This window comes from Phycodurus eques, chromosome 21 (genome assembly GCF_024500275.1).
Source record: "Phycodurus eques isolate BA_2022a chromosome 21, UOR_Pequ_1.1, whole genome shotgun sequence".
Taxonomy (NCBI): domain Eukaryota; kingdom Metazoa; phylum Chordata; class Actinopteri; order Syngnathiformes; family Syngnathidae; genus Phycodurus; species Phycodurus eques.
In genome coordinates, this window is record NC_084545.1 from 7307457 (window position 1) to 7327465 (window position 20009).

The window sequence follows — 20009 nt, forward strand, 5'->3', positions numbered from 1 at the left end:
TGTTCAAAAAGATTTCATTTACCCGCCCCACACATACACAGACTGATTTAGAATTTTCAAATTACTAACTGGTGTAGGATCACAGATTTTTTTCAACACATCAGACCATAAAATAATATTTTGACTAAGCAAATGCAATATATTTTGTATTTAAGATTTGAAACTCACATCAAGGTGATACATATGACTTAACACAGTTGAAGCTAGTAAAATCCTGCTAAAACAAGTAACTGTTCCCATCTTTGCATTGATATAACAGCACCCCTGGATGCGGTCAATAAATCATATGTCAATCACTTGACATATGATTCAGATGAGGTGTCATATCTTTTACATACCAATGACTCATTTGTTTTTTTGTACCACAGTTGTTGGCTGCACATTTGTTGTTGTGAAGATCATGCTGTGAATCTTCAACCCCTTACAGGATGAAAGCACAGGACGAGCCCATCTTTTAAATAGCTAATGTATCGTGCTTGCTTCAAAGTTGAACAGCATCCATTTTATGACGCCGATCTTCCTCTGATTTGTTTGGATTTGACCATTTCCATTGAGATTAATTACCTTGGGAAGATTTTATTGATGATTTTATCAAAGTTTTCATGGCACCGGCCATGACAGTGAAACACTCATTAAAGCGGGACGAAATTACTTACTTTACAAAAAAAAAAATGACATCACCAGAGTCTTTTCTGCTGCAATTGGGCATGTCCAAAGTCCTGCGGTTTACAAGTCAAATGTATATATGCCCTTTAAATGTTATGAATGTGCTGTGCAAAATTCAGAAAACTCAAAGGGGAAAGTTCACTTGTTATTGTTTGAATACAAATAGTTGGGTGTCTGGAGTGCCCATCCGCCCATCAAGTATGAAATTATACAACAAAGTAAATCATTTGTTCTGTGCCTGTGAGAGCATTTCGGTAGTGTGAGTGAAAAACATTTGAGTAGTGTGTATAAGTGTTTCAGCAGTGTGTGACAGCGTTTTAGAAGTATACGTCAGCGTAAAAAAACAAAAAAAAAACAAAAAAAAAACTGTATTGCGTGTGAGCATTTCATTAAGTTACGAGAGCGTTTCAGAAGTGTGTGTGAGAGGTAGTCCTGAATTATGCCTTTATGGCGCCTCATAATAGGACGGGCATCATTTGTTTGACTAAAATGCTTTTTGAATATATTGAAACCTGTAAATCTGCCTGTCTGTTACACTACACACACCCTGTACACTGTACATTGTGTGCGGTCATGGGCACACTCTGTTGTTGAAACCCACCAAAGATGAATCGCAGCAAATAGCCATTCTTGATCGTTGAACACAAACAAGAATAAGACCACTTGCTTTCAATTCACGTTTTGTAAATTACCATGACCTGGATAACTACGAATCCACATAGACACATAACAATACGAAGAGCCAAATAAACGACATCACAGCAAACAACTATTTCATTAGCAAACTTTAATCATTTAGACAATGCACAATTCATCAACTAACCTGATCAGCGTGCTCAGTTGAGTAAATCGGATTGCTTAAATACATACTTTTTCTAAATCAGAGCTTTACCATATTTGGTGTAATAAAAAACAGACAATATATTTTATTATTATAACCATGGATAGCAAACATGATATTATAAAAGTACTATTGATAATATATCTTCTCATTTTTAAACGCAGCTCAAGATGATATTTTTTTTTTCATGGTGCATAGAATTCATACAGCTGATCACAGTCTCAAATACATTTATTACATAACCAGTGGCAACACAAAACAATACATGCAATTCACAGTTTTTCCCTCATTTGATGTACATCAAATACCTACGTCCCTTCTCTTCCTCATGACAGATATTTCATACATAGTCACTATATTGCTCTAAATCAATTGTCGTGAATTTTGGTGTCCTGCAGAAAGAATATACTATATTTCGTAGAGTAAAAGTTCTCATTTGATTTTTCACCAAGATGACTGTTAATCAAGACATGTCAGGGTAATATGGTTACCTTGCACTATATCTTAGTGCCATAGAACTCAAGACTGGTCTTGTCTCTGACACAGATTCTGACACCGAAGTGGACTTTCCTTCTTCATCATAACGAAACATCCCGTGGTGAGTTTGGATGTACGGAGAGGTCGATTCTGCAGTTTAGATGAGTGATTCTCGAAGTGTGGCCCTTGGGCTCCCTCTAGCGGTATTTGAAAGAATCACTGAATTAAATGTTTAAACCGGCCTTGTTAATCCAGTACAGTTCAGTTGTATTTAAGTACAATACATTTGCATTTCATTTTTTAGAACTTTATTTGCAATACATTTTCATGGAATCATTATTAAAGTCGTTTCTTATTTTTCTATATTTAAGCGCAGTGCAAAGGTTCAAACTGTGCATAATGTTTTTGTGGCTTACACTAATGCATCGTTTTTGATAAATACATACTGTAAGTCTACTACTCTATTTCAATGGTGGTCATTATGGTACGATTTGGAGAGTTTTTTTTTTTTGAGGTTGAACTTGATATAAAAGGTTTCAGAACCATTGGTTCAGATCATCCACATATGCTATCACTTTTTTTTTTTAAAGGCTCCCTTATAAATAGTTTAGACAATGTTTTAAAAAAAAAAAAAAAAAAAAAAAAAAAAAAGAAGTTAAGCTTACTTTCAGTGGCCTAGAATCCCTTATTTATTTATAAAACGCCCGGTCCCCCCACCCCCCTGCGTTATCACACTAGCCTCAACCTGGTCTGGAACTCAACCTGCCTTGGACTTCTTTACTCTGTCTCACACTGATATGTAAAGGCTTTCTCACTTGCATGTTCCCTCCCAACAAACAGAGAGAACTCAATGGTCGCTCAAACACAATTAAAACACATCGGTGATCAATCATTTGTACTCTTCCACCCCATCCTGTGTTCAAATTTATATAAATTGTAGTGTTATCAGGGAATAGAAAACATCAATTATGGATTAAAAATAATACATCTACAGTAACTATCTGTTAAAGGTACGGGAAAAAAAATGCTATATTAGTGACTCAATAAGTTTCAGAGGGTTTGGACCGAGATCCAAACGCAGAAAACATTCATATTGATACAAATGTTTTGTCTTGTTTTAGACCAAAATTAAAATGTAAAATAACACAATTTCACTGACATGCTTCACTTTCATTACACAAAGAGGACTGCCAGATAAGCCCCACATTTCAATAAATTGATCGTAAAAGTATTTAAAAGTTTGCAAGTCTTGTATTTTGCAATTTTCAATCAGTCAAAACTGTGTTCCCACAGTGAAAATGTGCATACGTGTCAATACAAAGTCTAAACCAAATTTCTGATGGAAACAGTGTCAGTTTAAACGTACGAAAACCTGCTACGAGAAAGGACAGTCCTAATCATATCACACTACAAAAAGAGTAGTGGTAGTACAATGGTGATGAGTGATATGCAGAATAATCCATGCAAAGACTATTGAATAAATAATGTACAATATGGTAAAGACTTGCTCTAGCTAAAGCTTTTCTACACTGAGAAAATATGAAAAATCCGGGGTTTTGGATGTATTTTCACACTCTGGCAAATTATTCCACTGAACAATTGATTGATTGAGTTACTGGAATGTAGTAAGTTTTATTTTCTTCTATTACTTGAAGTACTGTCCAGCACGGCAACAATTTCACTATTAATAATATGACATAAACCATAAATTAATGTCCTGTACTTTGGTCACTGCCCCAAACAATAAAATCAGTCCTAATAATATGACCACATTCCAAATAACGGCATCAAAAGAAGAACACTACACACACACTAACACACCCACACCAAAAAATATTAATATGAAATACTACTGCTCATGAACAACATTTATCAAAACAATTTGTTAGACAGGCTGCAATAGTACAATTGTACAGTATTTGTCATTTTAGGATGGGTATTCTAAAATAGAATGTTCTCAAGCCCCTAAATCTTTTGGGCTAATTTTTATATTTAGTGAATTGGTTTGCATATATTTAGACACTGGCCAATGAGTTTACATGGAGGCGTTGTTTTTAATTTGAGCAGAGAAAAAATAATAATAATATGCCTTATCCGAGTTTTTGAATACGCCGTTAAACAAACATTCGGGAGCAGCTTGGATAAGGTGTTAGATTGGCTGTCTACCAAGCCAAATGTTAATATTCGATCCTCAGTACCCCTGTGACCACCTTGAAGTATCCTTGTTCGAGATACTCAGCCCCCAATTGCTTCTGATAGGCAGATGACAAGTGACAATGACCATTTATAGGAAGTTGAGAACCCCAAGAGGCGGCACGGTGGCCGACTGGTTAGAGCGTCAGCCTCACAGTTGTGAGGACCCGGGTTCAATCCCCGGCCCCGGCTGTGTGGAGTTTGCATGTTCTCCCCGTGCCTGCGTGGGTTTTCTCCGGGCACTCCGGTTTCCTCCCACATCCCAAAAACATGCATTAATTGGAGACTCTAAATTGCCCGTAGGTGTGCATGTGAGTGCGAATGGTTGTCTGTTTGTATGTGCCCTGCGATTGGCTGGCAACCAGTTCAGGGTGTACCCCGCCTCCTGCCCGATGACAGCTGGGATAGGCTCCAGCACGCCCGCGACCCTAGTGAGGAGAAGCGGCTCAGAAAATGGATGGATGGATGGAGAACCCCAAGATAGTATAGCACAAGACAGCAAATTGGACGAGGGGTCTATGCATGTTTTGGTGCTATTACAATTGGATAATTGTTCCGAGCTCAAGGGATTTTCAATAAAATACTCAACGACATACCTGATTGGAGCAAACTTAGTCCTACAATAGAATAATAAGCAAAAGCATAGCTAGAAATGTGGTTTGTTTTGTGTGTGTGTACACTGTAGTGGCAGTTACCAAATTCCAACCATTACGTGTGGCATGGTAAAGCCCAAAAAAATCATATCTCATACAACACAAAGAACCAAGGGTTTACACGTGATGTAGTATACTAAGATCTACAGTAGTACTGGATAGTCGTACATCATGGTTTTGTGATATTTAGTATTGCATTTGTAAATGTAGGCTACAGAAAGACAATTATTTTTAAAATAATATACAGTGATATATGGATGTACTTTATATACAGTATTTTGTTTCATTTTTTTTTTTTTAAGAAAAGGCACCCTGAAACATTTTCTGCTAACTGAAAATGAATCAGTCATAAAGATTGAATATACTGCATGTTTAGGAGCAATTATTATTATTATTATTATTATTTTTACTGACCTTAGTATTGTCCACATACAGTACAATGCCCATAGATACCAAGTGACTCAGATGGAACTGTGTGACTAATACCAGAAAACATTCAAATATAGTCTAATAAAAGTATGGGATAAATAATGTTGTTGTTTTTTGAAAAATTAACCTGCTATACTAATGCATGGGATATTATGATATGGTCATACAGCATATAGTACAAGGTACAATAAACACTTTCAGTGCAAGTGCTACAGAAGGTACAGAAGGAATGCTAAGCACACTTATGGTTCAAATTCAGTTTTATCCACAAAAAGAGCCAAAATATAAAATAGGTTTTTGTTATATGTTATGTCATAGCTGCTTTCTTTGTTTTTAAAATGGAATTTAAGTACTGTCTTTTGTATTTTCTAAGGTAATAGTATCTTCTGGTATAGCACCCTTCTCAAAAACACACTGTAATCAGTGCAGGAACGTAAACTGCTCTCACAAACATCATTTCTTTGCAGTATTCAACTTTTGAAAAGCATGTATTTTTATACAGCTTTCTTTTTGTGGTTAATATTGAAAACGTACAGAGCTGTCTAAAAAAAAAGATTCCATTGACACCACTCGTAAATAACATAAATATTAAAATAAGTGTCCTTAGTGGCTACAAAGTACACAGTGATTATTTCTGTCAACACTTAAAAGGTTGTGCTTTAGTTAACATTTACAAAACTCTCATGCTACATAAAATCTTTTTCTGATGCTATATATACTGAATATTATGGAATAGGTACATGTGGTGGCATCTCTGAGGGTGTTACAGGATTTGGGAATGTGTTGACACTGTTCCTTTTCACACTGTAAAAATTTCAACTGAACCACAACGCGTCACAACTAACAACGTGACATTGCTTATGTCTTTTATTGTTTTGCGAACGGTGCAAGAATGGAGACAGGAAGACTGTTTGCTGGCTGGCCTAGTGAGTGCAACAGTGATGATTAACACGACATGGAGCAAAAATTGTCCTTCTACCAGGCTACAGTATACAAGGGAACGGCTGACTGCATTTTATGGGAACGTCCAAAGCAAACCCTTTTTCAAGTCTTGCTTGACTGATGCCTTGCTAACTGCATGTATGCCAAACCAAAGACAGGTTCAAACAGCCACCGGTTTAATCTGTTTACTATAGTCACATCACCGTTATGCCGTTTAGGCTCAAACCTGATTGTTTCATTTGCCTGGTGGAGTGGAGCAAGGGAGATTGTCACAACAGTACAACATTAAATTTGTTGGGAAACATACCCGGACCGTTTACCGGTTAATTTAACTCGAATTTTGATTACTTTGTTTACACTAAACGAACTCCACCTAGAGTTTGATTCTAAGGGCGCGAGTGTGAAAGCGTCCTGAAAAACGAGCTTGTTGCTTCATGATCATATACGGCCCTGAAGCCTTCAGTCATTCTGTGCATTATTCCTTATTGGGTATCGACACGCCCTTGTAGAAAACATTTCGGGTGATATCCGGGCTGTTTCCTCTCTCTGGAATCAGGATGACATTATGGCCTTTTCGCCGTAGTGTGGATTCCCGGCTGGAGGCCACTGAAGGTATTTCTGAAGCTGTGTCTCCACTGCAACCGCCAGATCCGGCGCCACAAACATCCCCCGGAGTGACCCTTATAGTAGAGAGGCTCTGAACGTGGAGCTTTTGCTCTGGTTGGCTTGTATGAACAGTAACTGCGGGCGGGGTGACAGAGGTGGTATTAACGTGATAAGCACTCTTCCTGTCAATAGACTCTTCTCGTATAGAGTCTGAGCTTTCCGAGTCTCTGCTAAGATCGTTGAGATCGAAGGATTGCCGCAAACTCCCACCTCCTGTACTCCCGTGCCCTACAACAGCTCCATTGCCATGATCCAGAGATCGCCACCTCCACGATCCACTTCCGTCGGTGGAAGGCGCTTGAATAACCGGTTTGTTGTTTTCAGGGTGTGCTTCTATTCTGACAATTGCTCCAGTGCTGCCAGAAATACTGCCTGTGGTACTGCCCTGCGCGCTGGGTCCTGTAGTGGTACTCGGGTCATTGTCAGGAGCAAGAGCCCTGTAGTGAGCCAAGCCCTGGGAACTTCCGACAGTGCTGCTCTCATCCAAGCTTTTGGAATGAGTCTGGAGGAGACCCTGCTGCTTGGACATAGCGATCACTTGCATTATTCGTGGCTGGGTTTTCTTCCCTTCGTCGTTAGTCCTGCAAATTGCAGTCTTCTCAGCAACCCTTTGCCAGTTAGCCTGAACTGTGCCATCTCCTGAAGAAATACTGTCACTCCCTTCTCCTCCTACTGCTTTTGGGGAGCTATTGTGGTAATTCTCATGTGATTCTTCAGGTATGTGGACCAGTTGTGAAGATCCAGGTCGAGACTGCATCAACATTCTTGCTCCTCCGGTAATACCACTGCAGTTACTTGGCAATGTGGTACTCGTTCCTGTGGCCAGTTTGGACATATACGCATGAGCTTCAAAGTTTGCATCCAGACCCATAGCCGATGGTTCAGAGCTGGATCGGACCTCCATGCTGCCGTGGTGATGAGGATGCTGAGCGGGCTGAACAGATAACAAGTCTCCTGAGGGTGGAAAATAGTCAGGTACCTGGAGAGTGCATTTGTGGTTATTTTTACTTTTCCACTGTGACAAAAGCTGCTTTGAACGGCTAGAATCCATGGAGGCATGGTGAAGGGTGGCAGCGTGACGTCTGGCTGCTTCCTCATAAGCCGCTATGGCCTGCGGTGTGTGTACACGAGGGAGCGTGTGGCTAAAGGTCACTATGGTCTCTTTGCTCCGTGGGCTGTGGGAGGAAAGCCCGTCCGCATCTCTGCCTGAGCACTTTAGGCTATCGTCACCCTTCTGCTGCGGAAGGCCCCGATGGAGGAGGCCCTCGGACTGGGAGGTGGGAATGCCAGCCTCCCCCGGAATGCTGGCTTTCATTTGCAGGTGATGAAGGACTGCCTCTTGACTAATGTGTGGTAAAGAGCAGGAGGGGCAGTGCGGTTGAGAGGGGAGGCTGGTGCTAGACTCTTCACTCGGGAGGAAATTCCCAACTGCATACAAACCCTGGCAACACAAGAAAATATCCCATAAATGAACACCACACTGTATTGCACCGAGCGCCCTCCAATGTGCAGTAGTACCATGACTTACGGGTCATGGCTGAATGAATACGTACACAGTATATCTTCAGCTACACCGCAAACAGTCACCGAGGCACTTTCAATCGTTCATTGAATGGGACAAACAGTCTAACACACACAACTGGCCACAACTTTATGATCACCTGGACACTCTCTTGGTATGGATACAAAATGACTTCACAAAAATAATGACACCGCGTTTTAATTGAAACCGCCAGAGAGATATTCATTTTAAAATATGTTGTAGTTAGTTAGTTAGTTACCGTAGTTCTGTAATACACCGCTGCACCTTTCTATTTCTCACAGCTTGGCAAAATCATGTTTTAAATGTAAAAGGCCAACAAATGGCCAGACGGAAAAAAGCTGAATTGTCCAAAAATAAAAGTTGGAAAGGATTAAGTGAAGTCTATTAGCTGGACACTTGCAAAGAGAAACTAATAACAGGTAAATTGCAAAGCCTTTCAAAATGAATGCATTTGGCACACTGTTTCGAAGTTCTAAAAATGTAAATTCTCACAAGTAGATAATAGGACATTTGTCTCGCAGCACTAAAATGTATAATTTTGATAACATTTATGAATAAAATCATTTTTAGAGTAACTTTAAAAATGTGTTATTCTCAACTGATTACAGTGTGTAAACTTTGTATCACAGATCTTATTGATGTACAGTACTGTGCAAAAGTCTTAGGTCACCATTAAATTTGTTGTTTTAGTAATGCCATAATGATCATATACCGTATAATTAGAAAGGAACACAGATGTCCACCATGACTGAAACAGCAATAAAATGAAAACTGTCATACAATTCAGAGAACTTTGTATTTTGGTTTATTTGTCCATCTTTTTGTTTGCCAGCAGGGTACTTTCTGGTTAATGGAGGATAAAACACAGACAAGGGGTTCCATTATCATTCTGGGGGTTGGATGGTTCCGATGTTACCGTATTGGTTCACCTGTTTAATAAAAAACATCCTTATCCAGATACATCATTAAAATGGATTGAAATATAAATTGGTTGTTAAAAAATGTAATTGGTTGTTACTTCATGCACAATTCCTCAACCACATTTTGTTGACTGAATTGGTTCACATTGATTGACGTGAAAAAGGGTCATGAAAATAAAGATAGTAACGATCTACAAGTATGACTGCACAGTACTGTATGTATTTTATTTCATTAAAAAAACCATACACACATACCAGGTAGAGAGCAATGGCTCCGCCAAGCAGAAATCCCAGATAGACATCAATGGCATGGTTCTTGTACTGAATAATGCGAGTGAGACCACAAATAATGGCACAGATGATGAAGGAGAAGACCAGCAGGGGCTTGAGCAATTTGGATGAATCGGTCAGAGTGCTGTTGAAGTACATCTGTTGACACATCAATAATCATCATCAATGCACACCAAAGTGTGTGATAACGTTATTTCGCTCCTGTTGTGACAGTTTATTATATGAAGTAGCAGAAGGACATGCAGGTTTTTGTTTTTTTATTCATACACAATGACGTTTTCGCCTAGATACTAATATTTGGAGGTATCATGTTAATAAATGACAAATGCTTTCACAAAAAAAAATATTATAGTGTGACAAGTAAAGTTTGTAGCAACAAAACGAAAGCTACGTTACATTGAGCAAAATGAAGAAAACAAGACAAATGAATACATTTTCATTCAGCCCGCCCAAAATGAATATTTAGCTACAAATATGCAACATTTTGCAATAGCTTTTTCCTCCAGTCCCACCATTTATTTCATTTCACGCAATAGGACATATTTAAAGCAGGTATTGGGGATATTTAATATTTGCAATGACACAAACTTACTGAAACATAAACAGCTGCAAAGGACGCCAGGGTAGCGTGCTGGGATGGGAATGATTTTCTGCAAAAGATAGATCAAAACAATTAAACACACAAACAAACTCCACTGAGTTGACACTGTTAAGCCAGCCACACAAATATATTAGTCTTAAAACCCAGATTGTGTGCACCTTGAAATCATTTACGAGATAGCATCCATTTTATTTTTAATTGGATTTTTAAGCTGACCTGCCCCGGTTAATAGCTGCGGTATCGACCCCGGAGCAGATATCCTCCATGATGTAAGGGTTCTGCTCACAGCTGATGTTTAGGGTGGTGTAGTTTGGTTTACACACTGTGAGGAAGTAGGGGGCCGGGTAGCCCGTCATCAGCTGAAGGATGTCTGTGATGAGGGCAGTGGCACAAAGACCAAATGCATGAACACCTGAGGAAAATATAAAGCAAGTGTCAAAGTAATAAACCACAACTGCAACTATTACCGTTACCAAGAGCAATAACATGATTATATTGTTGGTGATAACATAACCATGAAGTAAAAACACGTTAATAGCGTATGAAGAATGTAGAATCCGGTGGTGGTGGTGGTGGTGGGGGGGAACATACCGACAAAACGGATCGCTCTACGTATGAAAGAGTTGAAGTTGCAGCCAGCTGCATTGATGTTTGCTTCCGCCCCGGTGCGGCTTTTTCGTCGAGATAGACAACAAAACAGGATGGCCTCTCCAATCATGATCTGTTAATACAAAACACCACACATACTCATTTCAAGCTAATTATACGCTACACCACTGAATTGTTGCCACAGTTGGGAAAGACATAACACCAGAACCAAAACCATATTTCAGAAAGTATATAATTTTTTTTTTTATTTTTTTTTTTAAATCAGCCACTTTTGTCGGTAGTTGCTGGTTGTCACTGGTTGCTCTTCATTCTGGTCCTGGTCCTGAGGTTTCTGCTTTCTGAGGCATTCACTTAACAGTTCAGCACTGGAGGGGGGCATCTTCCTGACGTATTCTTTGATCAAAAGTCGTTTCACCCTGGATCATGAGCCTGATGTTCACAAGACCTCGGTTTCCCTCCTTGTACTAAGTGTACAGTCTCAGGATACTGGACTTAGGGTTGAAACCCTTTATGTGTTCTGAGGAGCTTCGCCTTTGAACATCTTACTACACTAGATGGGTATCGGATTACATGCTGGGTGCATCTGTGGATAGCTCAGATCTTGTTGTTCTCATTCAGCTGACTTTTCAAGACCTGCAAGGTTTCCTTTGCCAACAGGTTTCCAAGGCATTTGTAGCTGTCGTGAACATCTGTTCTAAACGTTGAGGTGGTTTAACCCCTTGCATTGTGATCATCCTTCATCTCTTGCAACCACCCTGTCATTGCTCTCTAAAATTAGTGACATTCTAATGCGGGGATCTTTTATTTTATTTTTTTAAAATCATTTTACTATAGCTCAGGTGGACGCTGAGTTGATTTATTGACTTGAATTGTTGATGTAATGGACCTTAGCATCAGTTAATTGTGAAGTGTGGCTGCTAATAGGGATGTGAATAAACAAAAAGCATTGCTACAACAGCAAATTGGACGGTGGACTTTTTTTTTTACATTGAACATTCATTCAGCCAATACATGAAATAAATATATGCAAGTAATATATATGCAACAGATATTATTTGATTCATTTCATACCGTGATCGCAGGCCCTGCAAAAGCCAGGCTCAGCAGCATTAGCAGGGGGATGACCTCATGGTTAGGGTCGATGTAGGGTAGGCTCAGACTGCGGTCATGACAGTTAAAGCCAGACTTCACTGGCTTGAACACATCTGTCCACTCCAGGAAGTACAAGCTGACCATAGATGACACCAGGATAGGCAGCTATAAATGAACACAACAGAAGACAGAGGCAGAAAATCACAATGAGACACACTGAAGTCATAAACTGTCGAGACGAAAATGTCACGAGAATAAATACGTCGTTACCGAGGCGGTAAACGCTGCAAATGTCCCCCATAACGCTATGCTTCAATGACAAAAGTAATTTGATTTGATAATAAGGGTGGGAGCATGGAAATTAGATTTCGATTCGACTGATTGTATTTGCCATGTGAAATTCAATTCACTTTTAATGTACAGTCTGAATTAAGAGCTACTTTGTGGCACTTTCCATAGATGGCCTTGACATGCTCAAAACTTCCATTCACGATGTGTGGTGGTAATCAGTCCAAAGTGCTCAATTCTCCAGGTCCTCCATCTATTGCTGTGTTTGTGTGCATTTTATTAGTGTTCTACTGCTTACTTTCTTTCCGTCTTATTTTCTTTACCAGTCCAGAAAACTCTCCCAGAATGTTTCAAGCTAATTGCTGTACTTTTTTTTTTTGTGCCTGGCCTTCCTATTTGTCTTGGTAATTAGTGGGCTTCATCTTCTGGGGTAGTTCATGAAGTTTTTTTTTTGCAAACATTGGATGGTGATACAGTCACACATGCCCTCTGGGTGTGTTGCTGGTGTCACGAATACCCGTTTTAGGGTATTTTTATGTTTCCACCTTTCCCAATGTGTCATCAACTTTTGCAATTGTAAGTAAAGTAAGTAAGTAAGTAAGTAAGTAAACCAGTGGTTTTGTTTTTCTCCAGGACATTCCAAATGGTTATTTTGGCTAAGGTCGATGTTTCCGCAATGGCTATGATTGGTTTTGCATATTCTCTCAGCTTCACATGTGCTTGTTTTTTACCCAGAGACTGCTTCCTGGTTTTCGTGTTGTTTGAACTGCTAACTTACATACAGTAAATGCAGTCCTCACAAGCAAAACCCAAATCCGAAACTCAGCAGACATTCAGTCGTACTTGTTAGAGCAATCACGATCATAGGACAATCTTGGACAACAAAACAAACCCGTCAGTCCCATGTTCCAATAATTGCGCTTACATGAAAATTGGATGGATTCAAACAAAAGGTGCAAAATATCCGCTCGTAAAAGCTGAAATGTCAATCTTGTATTGATTTCATATTCATCCTTTGATGTCAAATCCAAAATTTTTAGTCTACAGCAAAAAAAGTAATTGGCTTTACTGTACCTTTGAAGGGGACCCACATATACTTGTATGCACCTTGTTCATTGTGCAGTGACTTTCTATTTTTCCAACGCTTACATTTTTTCTTTTCTGCAAAAACATTGGGTAACGAGTATCTACATAAATTGTATCCTCACACTGTAAAAAGAAAACTCTTCAATTGAAGGTTACGTCAACCCTTAAAGCAGGAAATGCTTACGATCGCCTTATGCACTTGAGTTACGTGGCTACGAATTGACGTCTGTGCATGAGAATCCCAAACAAGCAGTCCAATGGGTTTGTGTCAGGCCTTCAGTGACTAGAAAGAGGGATCAGAAAAAAAGACACTGGCATTTGAATAATAGATGTATAAAAATGGAAATCGGGCTCTACTGGGCTTTGACTAGAAGTCCTTTTGGCAGGGTGCTGGCCCAGAGGCATGGCTAGAGACGTACCTCTCTTAAAGCCCAAGTCTCATCCGGGTAATTAGTTTGTTAATTCTCCGAGAAAATAAAATATGTCGACATATCTGATTTTCACACTGCTAATGACAGAGCAATTTGGCTTCAAGTTAATATTGAATAATCCCACTTTTGTAGATCTTTGCTACATATTGATGGATTCACATTCCTTTCACGACAGGCAGTGGGAACGAGAAAAACGAAACTCAGTGTAATTCAGCTTAAGTTCATGTGTGATTACAGCAGGGCGGTCAAGTTATAGAGGGAGCACAAATGTTTTTTGATAGTTTGAGTTAATAGAATGATGTCATGAATTAAAATGAAAAATGTGTGGTGTGCTACATACAGTACACAGCAGATTAATAAGAGATAAATCGAATATGCTTGAGTTATCACAAGCATGACAAATACAAAACAAATTAAAATAAATAAACCAGTCCTTGTTCAATGGACTACGCATATTCTATTTTTAACCTTGATCTTGTTCTATGAACTGTGGCAGAGAAAACTCAGTTTAAAGCTGTTTTCCGAATTTCAGTGCATTTGCAATGTTGAAACAAGAAAAGAACTGTAGGACTACTGACTATACATTAACCCATTAAAGAAGAAAGTAATGGCTTCAGAGCAGTTTGCTACACTAGTACACGGGTCGATCCTTTATTCCTTTCAGCGGTTGGTGTTCACATGGTAAATGGTTGCTCGTACTCTTCATTTGGCCTCACCAAACCAAACCATCCCCTTCTAACTCTTCTAAATCCAACTTAATTGTACTTCAGGTGACTTCAAGATACAAAATACCCTTAGCAGAGACTTGATGTCATGCCTTGGCAATTTTGAACTACAATATACAAACCTTTCTTCATTTCCTGCAAACCTAACATCCTTTTCCCTATTCGGACTTCCTGCCAGATATCAAGACCTGACTAACTTTTAACTTTCTTAATAAAAACTGGAGTGTTGAGGTTCTCTAGCGCCGTAGAGAACACTCGGCTCCCTAGAGAACACTCGGGTCGCGGGCGTGCTGGAGCCTATCCCAGCTGTCATCGGGCAGGAGGCGGGGTACACCCTGAACTGGTTGCCAGCCAATCGCAGGGCACATACAAAAAAAACAACCATTCGCACTCAAAGTCACACGTACAGGCAATTTAGCCGATAGGCTTAATCTGCATTGTGTTAATCTACTCTAGTGGTGTATTATTAGTATTTTTTTTTAAACACAAAAAAGTTACACACTGCAGCTTTAAACTTAAAAACAATCAAACCAAGCTTCCGCACATTGGTTCGAATTCCACTTTGGCAAACGATAACAGTTTCTCACGTTCTGTTGATATTGTTCCTCCCTCCCGTCAAATTAGGAGTCAACAGCACATACAAGTAACATTACACAGGCTGCACGGTTCCATTCAGGAAACACCAACTGCCTCCGTCCACCAAAATCAAGGTACATACCGAACTGTGATCTTTGGCATACCGTTGCACCTTTTGCGATTATATATTTATGCGGTTTCACCATTACAAGGGTCAACCTGAGGACAACCGCAGATACGACGTAGTCTGCGTTGAAAACACCACTGATTTAGAATGTGAATTCATGCATATGTTGTGTACTGCACTATCTGAGTCGGCTGGAAAAACACAATACTGGACTCAATGCGCGCACAGTGTATCTTTTGTCTTTAATTTTGGTCAGGAAAGAAGAATGAGCAGAAGGGTCCACGACCACATCAGCTCTCTGTCAACTAGCGACTGACTTAAGAATTAGCTGGAGTGGGTATAATTTTATCCGCAAGAGCTATAATTCACTGAGCAGAACTTTCAGCACTGACCTAATTTTTATAAGCCTCCTGCTTCTTGCAAAACAATACAGGGCAAGAATACTTCAGAGATTAGCAGAATCAGCTCTTCAAAACCTCCACACTAAGTGTTCTTATTCCAGCAATACTATGGAAATTGGTAAATAAAATGGTTTAAATCCCAAAAGAAAGATAAGGGAAACCCGCTTGTGCAAAATACTACAGAAAGCGAGACGATACATTCAGTCATGCAACATCCATCATACTGCATTAGAGGCAAATCTATAATATATGACGGCAGTTTGATTTTAGAGCCACGGGCCACTGGCGAATTAGAGCATGCATAAATTGTCAAGCTGGAAAAGAGAGGCAGGCACCACAAGCTACATGAAATCTGTATGGACGCATTTCGAAAAAAGTATTTCCCATTGTTTTTTTTTTTTTTTTTACAACCAAGTTTTAAGTGCAATTACATAATTATGCCATTTGAAATATTCACTGTGGATTTCCACTCCAGTCACCCTGGGCCGCGAGTGTCAAACGTGTTTTAAATTACAATTGTGTTTGCCCTCAGAGGGGCTCATATGATTTCAGTCATATGAGCGTGTGTGTGTGTATATTATTACATATCATAACGCCCTCTGACTTTTAGTAACAATTTAATAGATAACCTGTTTTGAAATTAGGTCCATGAAAATAATTAAAAATATCAACACATATATCTAAGGGCACTTTTTTTTTAAGGAGCTTGCTACAAAAATGCTTATATCTTTTTACATCAAATAATATTCGGGAAAAGTGAAGAAAAATGGCTTTTTTTTCTGGTTTCTGTTATTTTCAAATACATTTATGAAGAATGACGAAAAAAGCATGTGTCCTATTGGCTCACATCATTTGCAGGCTTTTGTGGGCCACATAAAATAAGCAGGTGAGCCTGATCTGCACCCCTGGCCTCAAGTTTGACACCTGTACGCCAGACTGGTTACATCCTTGCTGTTGGTCTGTTTTTCTTCGAGGAATTGCCAATATTACCTTTGTCTTCAATGAATTTTCCTGCAAATGCTGACGTGTCCCTATAGAATATGTTGCACTTTGGCTTTGTTTACGTTGCTACAATATGAACGGCCTCATGTTCCAGCACAAAATACTATATTTTTTTATTATATGCCCCCACGTCATCGCGACCCCTTTATTTCGCCGTTATTGTGTGTAAAATGATGCCGTCTTTATTTGACCTACATAATCCACTTGAAGATAGCAACTGGTACACGCTTAGCATCATCCAGAAATCTTAGTTTAAAAAAAAAAAAAAAAAAAAAAAAAATGAGGAATGACCCACCTCAACGAAATAGAAACAGGGGAGCAGACTGACACTGTCCTTGGTTAGAATTGCCTTTTCTTTTGCAGACATGGCCAGACCTCCAGACATCGAAACGGATCCTAGATGAGGCACGGATGGCTGCTGTGCTTGTCGATCAAGAGCGCTCCATCCCCTTATTTCTACATGCGAGCTCAGAACAGAGATGTGAGATGTCAAATAATGATTCCAACACATCCGTTTCCCCCCCCCCTTTTTTTTTTTTTTTTAACTATCTCGCTACAGGCTCGTTTCCAAGCATGTTACACGCTGGAAGGCAGGCAGAGCACGGACGCAATAGTGACAGGAGGAACACCAGAACACGCATGCGCAGTGCGCACTGGATATTATTATTATTATTTTTTTAACAGCATGTTTCACCTCGTGATGGGATGATTAAACATTTAATAGACATGTTTTACTAATTTACTAACAGCCTACACTACGAAAAACAGAGTTGAGTCAGCATTCATTTTGATACGGTGAATGTTTACAAAGTAAAGACCATGCATTAGTCATGTGGGGCCCAAGGAAAAACTGCACTTACAAAAGTTTTTTTTTTCTTTCACCTCTTTACAAGGCCTTCAATGAAAACTTCTTGCGGATTATTATCTGACAAGTGAATCATCTCAACACTTATTTCGCAAACGATAAGAACACGAATCGATATTTAACTGTGGTTTAACATTTCAACCGCTTTCTGAGGACAGTGAGAATTCATGAAGATGACGTCTCTCATGTTACTCTCCCCTTCATCCACTTCGGCTGACACTGACAACAGTGCTACTCCTACTGGCAAGAGCGTCTGGCTCTTGCTGTTGTCGGCTTCGCGCATTCAGTGTCGCCGTGAAAAAGGTTGAAACCCTTGCTAGTTCTGATTTTTAAAAAAAAATAAAAATAAATAAAAAATAAAAAATAAACTTTTCTTCTTGCCTTCTCCTCTTCACTTGGGTAATTCCGCTTCATTTGACTTGCTGAGTCAAGTCTGCACATGCACAGTAAGAAGTCGGAATAGTCCATTGCATGAGAAGGGAGGGGGAAGCAGTCAAATTGACCATGTTCGATCAAGCACACTGATGTGTTTTTTTAAAGTGTGTGAAATAAAACTAAAACAATAATAAATATGTTGTTAATCAGTTTTCTATGAGACCTTCGGGCGGCAGGCGTTTGCCTTATGGTAAGTTCTTCCCCATTTGTGGTATTTTGGTGGATGTGATTGAACTTACATTTGGCTGTACATACTACATATAATATTTGCTGTCAATTATAGCAAGCCGATAGCTGGCCACCAAATGGTGTGACCCATGAACAATACATTGCATTTTGATGTAATATTAGCTCACAGCAGAGCATGTCGTGACACAAACATGAAAAAGGGCAACACCAGTGGAAAACGAACTGCAGCTCTTTGTGAGAAGAAAGCTGAGGACAAGGCCCCCATCAGTGAGTTATGAAAGAGAGCTGAATTAGTTGCCACCAGTTTCACAGGTGAAACTAACTGCAACATATGACAGAAGGCCTGTGCCCTTGAGTGCACTCGCACCAGAGGAAGTAGTGCGAAGTAATACGATGCGATGAACAGTGGGAACCGTATGGAAAAGTTCTCAATGAGACAACATTTAGGTCATTTGGGGTCATTACAGAACATGGAAATACAGGAGACACCTGTTGAAGATACCTCAAGACAAGCAATTCAAAATGTCTCACACAGAAAGATAAAACAGGCAGAATGTTCAGATGTACAGAAAAAAGTGCAAATGGCTGTTTAAGAGAAATTATATGTAGCTTGAAGACTACACTTGTAATTAGAAGAAAAACCTGGGTAGAATATATTTGACTGCAAAGCCGTGATTTTAAGTCAATGGTGAAACGTCTTTAACAAGTGACAAGTTATCATTTGAAAAGGGGAGATGTATTGATAAGTGTGGTGTGCTGTATATCCCCCAGATGGCAGTAATGACAAGGGGATGGAGTTCCATAGACAGTTGTTCAGAGGAAAGCGAAAATAAAGGATTCTGACAGCGTGACTGATACATACATGATACTACACCTTGAGAAAGAAGGTTGGTGGAGGAGCTGGAGTTGTTGATGTGGATGAATTGCGTTCTGTTAGTGAGGTAGGATCTGAACTGAGCGAGGGCTGTGTCAGAGTTATGGGATCAGGTTTACAGAGAGAATTGAATGCTGGATTGTTTCAAAGGCAATTCTGAGGTCAAGCTTGATGAGAAGGATGAGGTGTCCAGAGTCGACAGAAAGGAGAACTTATTTGTGTCTTTCAGAAAGGCTGTTTCGGGGAAGTATTTTGCTCTCAATCCAGATACAAATGTCTCAAACAGATGAGGAGGTGGGTGGCAACAAAGCCCTCTAGAATTTTTGATAGAGATTGAAGATAGGACAGGTGTTTATGATGTCCTGGTGGAGTCTAGGTTTTTTGAGCATTGGTGTGATTGCACCAAGTTTCAGGGATTCTGCGACTGAGCCAGATTTGAGGGAGACGTGGATGATATTGGAGATGAGAGGGAAGAGTGATGGAAGACATGACTTGACAAGTGACAAGGGGCTGAGGTTGAGAACTGATGCAGGACATCTCATGCCTGAGGTAATTTCAATGAGTTCCAAAGTACTTAATAGTCAGCCACACTGTTCTACGTTTAAAAAAACGTGAACTCCCAAAGTTGCCATTTTCTTGCGGTTCTCCTGTGGAATTCTCCAACCAACCAAATCCTTCACCCTCACTATTAAGGACCAGATTACTCTTCCCTTTGACAAAGGCTACAGTCAGGACTAACTTAAGGCTTCTCCTTAGTGAAAGTGCCATAGGCTAAGGCTACTGTTTACTCGATGTTTCATCATCTTTCCATCCAATTCCTCTACCTTTTGTCTCTCTTGCCATACGGAAAGTGCCACGATTGAAACTGTTGCTGTGAACCGGCACTGTATAAACTGAACTGAGCTTCTAGAACATAACACGGTGACTACAGGGTGGAATCCACTTGCTTCCTTTGTGTGGATCTCAGCCAAAAATCTCCACCATTCCTGTCAACATAATTTAAATTCAAGAAGCACCACTATTTTTATTCAAGAACGCTGCGGAAAGTGTTTTCACATCAGTGGATCATGAGAATGAATATTTTACT

The 20009-nt window shown here is 39.7% G+C and overlaps 1 protein-coding gene across 1 annotated transcript; it reads right to left on the reverse strand.

Moving 5' to 3' along the window:
* Positions 1 to 2650: 2650 nt before the first annotated feature.
* On the reverse strand, positions 2651 to 17044 carry LOC133396783 (phospholipid phosphatase-related protein type 4). The gene is made up of 7 exons (XM_061666977.1): positions 16855 to 17044; positions 11903 to 12088; positions 10814 to 10943; positions 10439 to 10634; positions 10214 to 10271; positions 9586 to 9759; positions 2651 to 8308 (listed from the first exon to the last, which is right to left on the reverse strand). Exons 1-7 carry the CDS (start codon positions 16942 to 16944, stop codon positions 6677 to 6679), a joined length of 2466 nt encoding a protein of 821 aa, XP_061522961.1. The 5' UTR covers positions 16945 to 17044; the 3' UTR covers positions 2651 to 6676.
* Positions 17045 to 20009: the final 2965 nt, after the last annotated feature.